This window comes from Pinus tabuliformis, chromosome 2_2, assembly GCF_031772625.1.
Source record: "Pinus tabuliformis cultivar Carrire ecotype Pingquan chromosome 2_2, CPIR1, whole genome shotgun sequence".
NCBI lineage: Eukaryota > Viridiplantae > Streptophyta > Pinopsida > Pinales > Pinaceae > Pinus > Pinus tabuliformis.
This window is the reverse complement of record NC_142300.1, coordinates 1,172,494,197-1,172,505,475: the sequence shown is the minus strand read 5'-3', so window position 1 is coordinate 1,172,505,475 and position 11,279 is coordinate 1,172,494,197. Positions and strand designations below refer to the sequence as shown.

The following is an 11,279-nucleotide window of genomic DNA, read 5'->3' as shown; positions in this document are numbered from 1 at the left end:
AGGTTTAATAGTGGATTAAATCTACAAATGCACTCAAATTGGCCTCCCAAACAGATTGGTATTGAGATATATTAATATTCAAATCGAAAAGATGTACATCATGTATATATTATTTGGGCCAAAAGCTGAAACAGAGCATATTTGTCTTAAAAAATTCCATAGACCCTTTAACTACGATGCGAGTGATAAAGGTCACAGCAATGTCACATAACAAGAAAATAGAGAAATTAAAAGCAGTAAGGCAAATACAAGTTTTATTCTAACAATACTTGCATGTCAACTCAGTTCCTGAGTTTTGCTTTCAATCCTATGTTGGTTTTTTGGATGGTACAATTCATAATTTTGTAAGCAATCACAGTTTCAACTAAGAAACTCATGTGCAAGTATCAAAGCGATTTTAGAAAAGGTTCTAATTTTATTTTCTATTTACTATTCTGAGCACATTATGCTGTTCCTGAATCCTAACCAGCACCCATTTTGAAATGCAGTATTAAAATTCATACATTCAAATTTTGTTTTTAAACAGTGTTGTACCATATATTCAGAATTTGATTCTGAATATTGTGATGTACCGTGCGCAACACAAATTAAAAGAGATGTATCACATGTATTATACAAGTAAACCAAAATGGAAAGAAAATAGCTATGGTAAATCCATCTCAACCCCAGAAGTTTGCACCTAAAGCTTTTGTAATTCCCCTGGCGCTTTATAGATCCCAGGTCAAAAAGGGATTAAAGATGGATTCATGCTATACCCCTGGTGCTTTATATATCCCACGTCAAGATGGGATTTAAGATGGATTTATGTTAGTAGCTACAAAAAGAGCAACCTTGTTTATACAAAACACAACCGTCCAGCCCTCCAATGGTACTCATACTAAAATTCTGAACCATTTTAATAATATACTTGTAGATATGATACCGCTTTCAATGATTGCTTGAATTCATTTTATATCTAGTTACAATGGACAGACAAGAGCTTCTATTTCTAGTTTCCCTGTCTCTTTCACTCAAAGAGAATAAGCACACTGCCATCATGGAATCCTCCAACATAGCCATCTGCAGCTTCCACATCCATATTCAAATGGATGTTGGTCATAGACCTCAGCCTTCGGTCACTGATAGCCGTTTGCAATATCAACATGGAAGGTCCATAGAATAGACTCATCTGCCTTGCCATGATTATAATCTGCTAAGTATATCTGTTCAATACGATTCTACAATAATTCCGGATTAGAGGGCCACCCTTGTGGTAAGTCATAACACATCAGAGAGCTTTAATGCTACCCTTACGCCTAAGACCCTCATAGCCTAAAACCTTAGGCGATGTTTGATAGCACTGCAGTGAATGCAGAAATGGGAAATGAACATTTTCACATATCCACAAAAGAAGCTCTGCTAAACAACAAGACAAAAACGAAGAGGCAAAAAAGAAGCTTTTAAGTGGTCCCATTCTTCATCCCCTTACTTCAGAACATGACTGGTTTTCAAGAAAGTTGATCACGTGGAGATCTGTTGCTCTACTTCTCTGTTTCGTATGGGTTTTCTCAACGTTTTACAACAGCACAAACAAATTACAAATATTGATGCGGTACTTAATAGAGTGAGAGCTCTCCTTTGCCATCATGACTCAAACTCAAATCAGATACTACCTGAAATTATTCAACAGCAGATCTCTTGGATCAGGAAGAATACCAGAGCTAACTGATGAGTTAAGGAGAATCCAAAACCATGGCTAACATCCAAAGTCAGGGAGACAAACACTCTTTAGACTGCATCACATTTCATGCAAAAATTAGTTATTCTACCGAAGGATAAACCAAACAAAATTAACCTGAAGAGCTGTCAAGCCAAATTGTGGTAGAGGACTCATCCTCTGACACTTGCTGATGCTGAGGATGTGCATCCTCTAAGTCTTATCACTGATATTTTATTTTCTATTATTTTTCAAGGATGTGCATTCAGACTTGAGGTAGCATAAAAATAATCAATTTCAATCAGGATATTTTGTCATGTTAAAGTATTCTAACATGAATCTATTTTGTTGTTGTCACTATGTAGTGCTTCTAAGCCCACGAAATGGTGGAAAAGTGGACACCGTGCATTGAAGTATCATGCCGCCCCAATCCGGGTCCAGCATCTTTAAAATTTGTCCTTCACAATGGGGCAAAAAATCATGTGATTTATAGAATATGGGAAGTGCAGGGAAAGACAACCAATAACGAAGCATACTACATTACACTTGTTGCAGGTTTAAAAGAGGCAAAACACAATGGGGTGAATAACATAACAGTGCTGACAAACTCAGATTTAATCTTTAATCACATGGAAGGCATCTACAATGTTCGCGCAGACAATTTGAAGCCCCTCTACAGAGAGGCAAAAATCTGGAGTGCTCGATTTAATTCTTTTTCGATAAAGCACCTTGCGGAGATCCATAAAATCTCTACTGATCTAATGGTTGGAGCAATCTCAAGTGTAGATGCAGGTGCCAGAGATGATTCAGGATCATCGTTCATTCCACTGGCAAACATTGATCAGCATCAATATAGGTCTCAACTATGTGTATACACCATGGTTGTCATTTTTCTTGGGATTCTCATACCGTGGTTCTTTCAGTAAAGTACTCGTTAATGTACTTTTTTTTGGTTTTGTAATATCATTCACCTTAGATGTCCAATCATGTTATAACTGAATTCTTGTGTCCAATTATGTACATTATATTTGAGGTGAACTAATTATTCTTAACCTACTAGTGGTTCAGCGAATATTATTGTAGCTTCGTATGAATTTAATTTTAATTTCAAGTTTCAGATGCTACCTCTTTAATAGTGTTGACTTCCACCTGGATGGATGCCATGGGAATAAATGAAAGTAACAAAAGAAGGTTATTTACATCTGGTTTGTTGCTTTTCACAACATTTAAGAAGTATAAGTCATGCCATGGGAATAAATGAAAGTAACAAAAGAAGGTTATTTACATCTGGCTTGTTGCTTTTCACAACATTTAAGAAGTATAAGTCATTTCTGATGCAAACCCTAGCTATATCCATATCTATATGATGACAGGCCAAAAATAGTTGATGCGTAATCTAATGTGAGATGAAGAATTCCATTCCATGAAACCCTCCTAGGAACATTGATGCATAATAATGACAAACTCTAACCTAGTATGAAGTTAATTTTCTTAGGTACATGGTTTGCCCTAGAATGATGCAATGTACGCATATATCAATGAAGCCCTACATGCCCATGATGCCTTTGAAGATGCCATAATCTTAATAAATAAAGAACACAAGTGAAGAAACGCTCATCTTTCAAAATTGCCTAAAAGATTAAAAATATGGAGTCCGTAAACTTTGTCAAAATCATAATGATAAATTTTGCTTCAAAAAGCTTAATCCCCCATTTTCTTGACATTTGTTTTTCTTGACATGTCGCTTGTTCATCACACCCACACTAATCTTCCAACTAGGACACCTTTCTTACAAGCACAAGAAATGCTCTAGAGTCTAGTGTCCCATGTTTCCAGCACTGGAACCAAAAACTAAGGCTTTGGAATTTGCAAGAATGACACCAACAATAACAACTACAAATTTAAAGCGTAATGCCCCATAATATTGGCCATCTCGTTACCACAGGTCTAACTCAGCTAATGGCCATAGCTAATCATCTAATCAAGAACACTCACTATTGACTTTACACCAGAATCAACGGTGATGTGCGACCATAAAAAGCATGCCATAAACCATAACAGGGAAGTACATCATCACCATCCATATTCATCAAAGTGTAACGAAGAAAGATGTAACAAAATACCATGCTTATTAACATATACACAGCAACTACAAGAATCCTGATGGAACAGAGTAGGTTATCAAACATTTAGAACAATGCTCCATTCAATATCCACACAATATGGCAAGAACCCTTCAATAGCATGCCAAAACTGAACAATGTTCCCACTTGTAACAACCCAAAATTAGCAACAACCCAAAACTGTTCAGAGCTCAAGTACTTGTACACCACTACCTGCTCAATGGCAATTTAGGTAACCTTTACAGCATTCCGTTACCCTCATGTACATGCATCTTTCACATCCAAACTAGTAAGTAAAGCAGAGTCTTTTACAAAGAAACGTTACAATGAGTTCGAAGCTCTCTTAAAACTTCAAAGTTTAAAATGAATATCACTTTACATTTGACCAAGTGAAATAATATATCTAAAACGGAGATCAAGAAAAGTACATAGTTTTTAAAGTTGAGGTTTTTATAAACCGAGTTACACATATAGTGACATAATGTAATGCATTAACAGATATTTAATTAATGTATCCCCGCCATATAGTGACTCCAAAAAGTGAAAATTTCTTCACAACAAAATTGTGCCTCTCACACAAATATATAAACCCACTCTGTGATATATATATATATATATATTTCAATTGTATTGTATTGTAAGTTTTACATCTTTTTGGATGGTATATATACCCTTAAATATATTTTACTGGAATTCATGTTTTCAATGATATCATACTTAGGATCCACTCAGAATGTAACTTACCACACTTGGTAAGAACACAACCAAAGATCAACTCAATCGTGCAAGAACCAATTTACAGTGACAAGTTTCTCAAGGCTGCTCCCTCTGAAGGCATGCCTCCCTAGCTCCACAATTTGCAACTATCAATGATCACAGCTCGTTTTGTGTCATTGGACTTTGGCTCATTGATTTGCCACTAGCTTCTCCTTATAATGAGTTGTGTAAGAGAAGTCCTTATAATGAGTTGTGTATTTGGCATCTTCACAAGATCTCTTTCTCTTGGAATCATGAATTTAGTATAGTAATATGCCAGTAAGGTCCTGTGTCACCAAGAGTGAGGATATGGATACAGGTTGCAGAAATCACACCATGAAAATTTCAGGAAATGGCGAAACAACATATCCACATATGGATTTATGAGCATGGGGAGAAATTTATATAACATAGTCTGCATAAAATGTTTGAGCAGGAACTCTCAAATTTTCTCTTTTTTAACTGTTTTATTTTATTGCTAAGTTGCACTGATATGGATATTGTTCTGAAACATAAATGGCAAGTGTTTTGAAAATCAGTATATATATATATATAGTCTTGTGTATAGTTAGGTTGCTTGCAGATGTTTAGCCCCACTTTATATTGTTGGCCTTCTTCCCTCTCATATAAATAAAGGAGAGAGTTATTTTATACATTGATTTGATCATATTGAATTTCATGTTGCACAGATGCATCATCTTCACACGAATGCATGATTAATCCCAAAGCACGGAAGATACGGACTTTATTTTCCTTTCCCCTGACTTTCGTTCCAACATTTTTCAACCAGGCTCTACGGACATGCCATACACACAACAATAGTGTACAGTTTGTGCAAGTCCTGAAATAATATAACATTATAAGAGAATATCCTTGAACATTATTGCTTTTTATCTCTTCTAAAAAGAAAAAACTGGTTCACCTTAATGTCTCGATTTCCGCTGCTGCATCATCTGTGATGACAGCTCGGACATGCCAATCTGGGTTTTCCTTTTTCCCATTTGCAAATAATTGCGACATCCATTTACAAATATCAGGAGTACCATTCCGTGATGATATTACCCATGCCACTGGAATCCCATTGTGATGATCATCAAAAGCCATTATGGTGTACAGTTGATACTGCATTACAATAAGAAAACAAGATTATAAACATATAAGAGGACGACATTGAAATAAAGTAGAATAAATGAAGTTTTGGTAAATATGTTTACCCCATATTTGTTAGTGCTAAAAGTGGAGTCCATTGATAACATGTTGTTGTGTGAGTATCTCACCATCATTGAAAGCATCTGGACTTAGTTTGTATGCTTATAATGAAAGGAATGTTTTTAACAACATCTTGTTGTTGGTAGAAGAAAAAGCTCTCTGGGCACTCACTAACCCAACAATCCACACTCATTGGATCACTTTCATGCTTCACATACTCTAGCCTCTTGATATTATTGTACATGTTTGACACATCCTTTCTTGTCATGAAAGAATCTCGAGGTGCCCCTGTGAAAAACTCACCAGATCCATACCTTAAATCAAAGATAAATTTTTCCCAGATCATCGTAGCATTAAAACCATCACGAACCAAATCTTCAACAATAGTTCGTATATGCTGTGTTAAATGCGTCGCAAAATTGAATTTCTTGAGCATGTCATTTGCCTCATTTCCATGACAAACCACATTTTTGTCATCAATATGTCTGCATGTTGTATATATTAGAACGGCATCATTTGGTCTAAGAGCAATTCGTCGCATAATAAAGTGACACTGACAACCAACTTTGATGCTGTGACGTGGAAGACGTTTCTTAGTTGTGGATCCAGGTTCAGCCACATTGCTGGATTGTACATGATTTGGACCATAGGCACACCTATATCTGTGATCAACAATTCACCAAAAATTAAATAAAATATTTATGCATGTTTGACATAGTGAACTTAAAATCAAAATTTTATATATATATATATATATATATATAGAGAGAGAGAGAGAGAGAGAAAGAGAGAGACTCACACAACATATTCTAGATATGTTGAATAATTTGTCCTCTTGATATCCTTCACATCTTTAATTTTCGAATTTTAGCAACAAATTGAGTAGGTGCGGGTTCCCTCATTTGCTCTCCCCTTATAAAATCCTCAAATCGACAATATGGAATAATTGCGACTTGGTCTCCTGCTACTTCTGTCCATGTCAAATCTTCCGCTGAAAACTCTATCATCCCTTCTGGGTGCTCAACCTCCAACTCATTGATCAATTCCCACTTCCTCATTCTTCAAATCCCTATACAAATGAGGGAACACGAATATTGACTAAACATATGAGCAACAGTTCATACTATGAATATTGAACACCACTTGAAATGCAATTTTTTGTAGTGTGTAGAATTTACACTGAAGACCCCACCAGATATAAACACATTTACAGCATAATTCCCTATCTCCCCTTCAATATTTCCTACCCATGCACAAAACAGTATTATAGACTTTCAAATGCTTCATCTTGGTATAATCAATACATTGCTGAAAGAAACATAATAACATGCAAAATCTGTTGCAAAGAAAAAACTGTTATACAACTTTAATCAGTTTGTTCCACTTTGTTATGCTCAGATGAAGTCCAAAACAATTACATAACAAAGTGTCCATATGATATGCATGTTATTTTTTTAGAAGCTTATGATTGAATATCCTAGGGGAGATTACTCTTTAACTGGCATTGCATTCAAGGGCTGGCAGTTAAGATTACAGCTGGGCTTGGCATTTTTGGGAAAGATGTAGAATCTTTCAAAATTGTAGCCAAAGTGGTTAAGCTGGCTATTTTTGCCTACACAAGGCGGGACAACTTGTATATTTCTTGATATATATTTGTTCAGTAGTGAAATATAAGATACATCATCTACAATTCACTTGAAGCACATTCCTGTGACCTCCAAGTTCCAGACCATAAACTTTTATAATGGCTATTCTAATCTCTGGGGTCCTCAGCATCAACAAGTGTCAGAGGATGAGTCCTCTACCACAATTTGGCTTGACAGCTCTTCAGGTTAATTTTGTTTGGTTTATCCTTCGGTAGAATAACTAATTTTTGCATGAAATGTGATGCAGTCTAAAGAGTGTTTGTCTCCCTGACTTTGGATGTTAGCCATGGTTTTGGATTCTCCTTAACTCATCAGCTAGCTCTGGTATTCTTCCTGATCCAAGAGATCTGTTGTTGAATAATTTCAGGTAGTGGATTCAAGTCTTTGGAGGCCTATAAGTCCGGATTCTTCAGTGCTGCTATTAAGCTACAGGCAGGTTATACAGCTGGAGTCATCGCAGCACTCTATGTAAGTTTCATTTCAGCATTAAATTATCTTTTCCTGGAACTTGGTTTGTTCATGAGGATTGCTAATGTCATTCAAGTTGCATAAAGAAAATGGAGCTGCATTTTAGAAACATGGTGGCTGATTCATATTACATAAATCTTACGTCCTAAATAATAATTTGGAGGTGCATGGTATTTCCATATGCCGAATGCAGATTTAAGTGACTGTTGGTATAGATGGGTTTGTATTAGTGTTTTTATCATTGTTATTTTCTAATTTCAAGGTTACAGTCAAGCCAATACCAAGTTAGTGTATGAATCTCTTATCTATCCTCTTCTAATTATTTTGAGGTCACAGCCAAGCCAATACCAAATTGATGTATGAATCTCTTATCTATGTAGTGTGCGAGATTACTGTCTCTTATGTGTAAATGCTAGTCTCTTATGTGTATTTACGAAGGTACTTATCAGATATGGGGTAGCTTCTTATAGGTATATATCAAGGAACATCTGAGAGATGGGTTTATGTCCATTGATCATATGTTTACCAGGGAGAGGTCTAGCTGGGTGTGAGCTGCTATTTTTGTACAATGATCACATGCAAGTATTTCTGTGTGCCTTTGCAGCTCTCCAATAACCAGGAGTACCCAGGTCACCATGACGAAATAGACATTGAGTTCCTGGGGACAACACCAGGAAAACCCTACACCTTACAGACCAATGTTTACATAAATGGAACAGGGGATGCGCAGGTTCTCACAGGCAGGGAGTTGAAATTTCATCTCTGGTTTGACCCAACTCAAGACTTCCATAACTACAGCCTTCTCTGGACTCCAAGTTATATCATGTAAGCCTGATTTCTGTGTAAAATTCTATGTAGTTTTTGGTTGCATTGTAGCTCTGATCCAACTCACCATGTTGATCTATGGCAGCTTCTATGTAGATGATATTGCTATCCGAAAGTACCCAAGAAGAATTTCATCTACTTATCCATTGAGGCCACTTTGGGTATATGGATCAATATGGGATGCTTCCTCTTGGGCTACTGAAAATGGCAAATACAGAGCAGATTACAGATATCAGCCATTTGTTGATATAAGAGAAGTCGATGGCAAGGCGGTTCCTATGACTTCAGAGAAGGTCTCACATTTCACAGCCTACAGGTAAAGTTGCTGTTTGCATTAGTGATTTGTTGTACTGGATCATTGTTTTACTGATAAGGGTCAAATCTCTTCAATTCATAAAGTAATAAATTCATTTATCATAGTATACATATGTTCAAGGGTGGAAAAATACTTTACTTTTCTTTTGTATTAAATGTTGGCATGCAATACAAGAGTTGCTTACTTCTTGGTTACTTGAAGAGTATCTAAACAGAACTTTGTATGAATGAAGGTTTGGCTTTTGGGAAACTTGCAAAAGGAAAATCCCTAAACTTTCAATGCATTTAACAGTTCCATTTTTTTCCCTTTATACCTGAGCTTTGGTCCAGTTGACAACAGCTACTTCCAGACAAATAGTAGGAAGAAGCAGGAATGTTTTAAGGAACTTTCCTTTTATGGAGTTCAGTCTTTCGGAATCATAGTTCTAAATATTTTTTCTTCTTCGACATGTGAACAGCATCCATGCATTTTTGCCATTCTTCAAATAGTAGTTACAGAGATGTACTGAAATAATATGTAAAATTTATATGCTTATATTGCCTTGGATGCATTGTTGTTGAATAATCACTTTGATAATCACCTAATATTGGCCTGGCACTTGTTGCATAATCCTTTCAACAAGCACCCAATCAACTAATGAATTTAGTTTTCAGATTTTAACCTCAAAATGTTTACCATTGCCACAAGGAAACAAAGGACAGTAAACAGTTCTGGACGCAGCTACAGGTTATTGCCTTGCTAGTACATGCTGGATTGATCTTATCGGTTCTTTATCAATTGCACATTCATTTTCTTTAAGGGCTGCCCATGAAGTACTCTTGCGGCCTCCCCATATGCCAGTATCTAGTCTTAAAAACAAAGATTTTAAGCATGCTTTTCCCTAAAATCAACAAAGCAAGAGCCATGATATTAATTATGCAAATGATAAAAAATGATCACCGGATTTGGTAACTACAGTGTCTAAACATGCTATTTTCAAATTAGAACCAAGCAAAAGCATTTTTTCATTTCTGACCGAAAACAAATTATATATGCATTTTTAGTTATCTCCTGTCCTCTTATATTTGATATCCATATTGAAGATCTTCTTGTCCTTAGACTGTTGGTTGTGCTTACTCATATTGCTAATTGAGGGCATTGTTAGAGAGTGTTCAGATAAAATACCTTTACCTATATTTGTTTCACATTACATGTTGGAAGACATCCTGTATGTTCAGTCAACCATTCATCTTCTATACTTTTCCTCATTCTTCATCTTCTCTTATGCTTTCCTTTTGCCTTATTTTGTTGGCCTTTGTAATCCATGCCTTTTGCTATTGGGTCATTTTTTTTTACATTTCCTCCATTTCTATTAGACAAATCTACCGTTGACTCATAGGAAGGCAGACAATGACTCTGGTCTTCATCGTACCAATAATTAATTTTTCCCTCTAGTCCATTAATTTTTCTCTTGACGTGGGATATATAAAGCACCAGGGGTATAGCATGAATCCATCTTTAATCCCTTTTTGACCTGGGATCTATAAAGCGCCAGGGGAATTACAAAAGATTTAGGTGCAAACTTTTGGGGTTGAGATGGATTTACCATAGCTATTTTCTTTCCATTTTGGTTTACTTGTATAATACATGTGATACATCTCTTTTAATTTGTGTTGCGCACGATACATCACAATATTCAGAATCAAATTCTGAATATATGGTACAACACTGTTTAAAAACAAAATTTGAATGTATGAATTTTAATACTGCATTTCAAAATGGGTGCTGGTTAGGATTCAGGAACAGCATAATGTGCTCAGAATAGTAAATAGAAAATAAAATTAGAACCTTTTCTAAAATCGCTTTGATACTTGCAGATGAGTTTCTTAGTTGAAACTGTGATTGCTTACAAAATTATGAATTGTACCATCCAAAAAACCAACATAGGATTGAAAGCAAAACTCAGGAACTGAGTTGACATGCAAGTATTGTTAGAATAAAACTTGCATTTGCCTTACTGCTTTTAATTTCTCTATTTTCTTGTTATGTGACATTGCTGTGACCTTTATCACTCGCATCGTAGTTAAAGGGTCTATGGAATTTTTTAAGACAAATATGCTCTGTTTCAGCTTTTGGCCCAAATAATATATACATGATGTACATCTTTTCGATTTGAATATTAATATATCTCAATACCAATCTGTTTGGGAGGCCAATTTGAGTGCATTTGTAGATTTAATCCACTATTAAACCTTCAATAT

At 35.7% G+C, this 11,279-nt stretch overlaps 2 protein-coding genes across 2 annotated transcripts; one reads left to right on the top strand and one right to left on the bottom strand.

Moving 5' to 3' along the window:
• Window positions 1-5,223: 5,223 nt before the first annotated feature.
• LOC149197632 (uncharacterized) lies at window positions 5,224-6,842 on the bottom strand. The gene is made up of 4 exons (XM_089408751.1): window positions 6,634-6,842; window positions 5,960-6,446; window positions 5,498-5,697; window positions 5,224-5,416 (listed from the first exon to the last, which is right to left on the bottom strand). Exons 1-4 carry the CDS (start codon window positions 6,840-6,842, stop codon window positions 5,224-5,226), a joined length of 1,089 nt encoding a protein of 362 aa, XP_089264877.1.
• A 406-nt stretch (window positions 6,843-7,248) lies between these two features.
• Window positions 7,249-9,043, top strand: LOC149197631 (putative xyloglucan endotransglucosylase/hydrolase protein 32). Its single transcript, XM_089408748.1, has 5 exons — window positions 7,249-7,329; window positions 7,486-7,615; window positions 7,798-7,898; window positions 8,503-8,723; window positions 8,809-9,043. Exons 1-5 carry the CDS (start codon window positions 7,249-7,251, stop codon window positions 9,041-9,043), a joined length of 768 nt encoding a protein of 255 aa, XP_089264874.1.
• The last annotated feature ends 2,236 nt before the right edge of the window (window positions 9,044-11,279 follow it).

Excerpts from the sequence above, each read along its gene's own strand:
- LOC149197632 (XM_089408751.1), bottom strand. The coding sequence starts at position 6,842 with ATGAGGAAGTGGGAATTGATCAATGAGTTGGAGGTTGAGCACCCAGAA. Across the intron at positions 5,698-5,959 it reads CAATGAGTGTGGATTGTTGG|TATCAACTGTACACCATAAT; the intron begins GTTAGTGAGTGC and ends ATTGTAATGCAG. Across the intron at positions 5,417-5,497 it reads GCGGAAATCGAGACATTAAG|GACTTGCACAAACTGTACAC; the intron begins GTGAACCAGTTT and ends ATATTATTTCAG.
- LOC149197631 (XM_089408748.1), top strand. The coding sequence starts at position 7,249 with ATGATTGAATATCCTAGGGGAGATTACTCTTTAACTGGCATTGCATTC. Across the intron at positions 7,616-7,797 it reads TTGGCTTGACAGCTCTTCAG|GTAGTGGATTCAAGTCTTTG; the intron begins GTTAATTTTGTT and ends GAATAATTTCAG. Across the intron at positions 7,899-8,502 it reads GAGTCATCGCAGCACTCTAT|CTCTCCAATAACCAGGAGTA; the intron begins GTAAGTTTCATT and ends GTGCCTTTGCAG.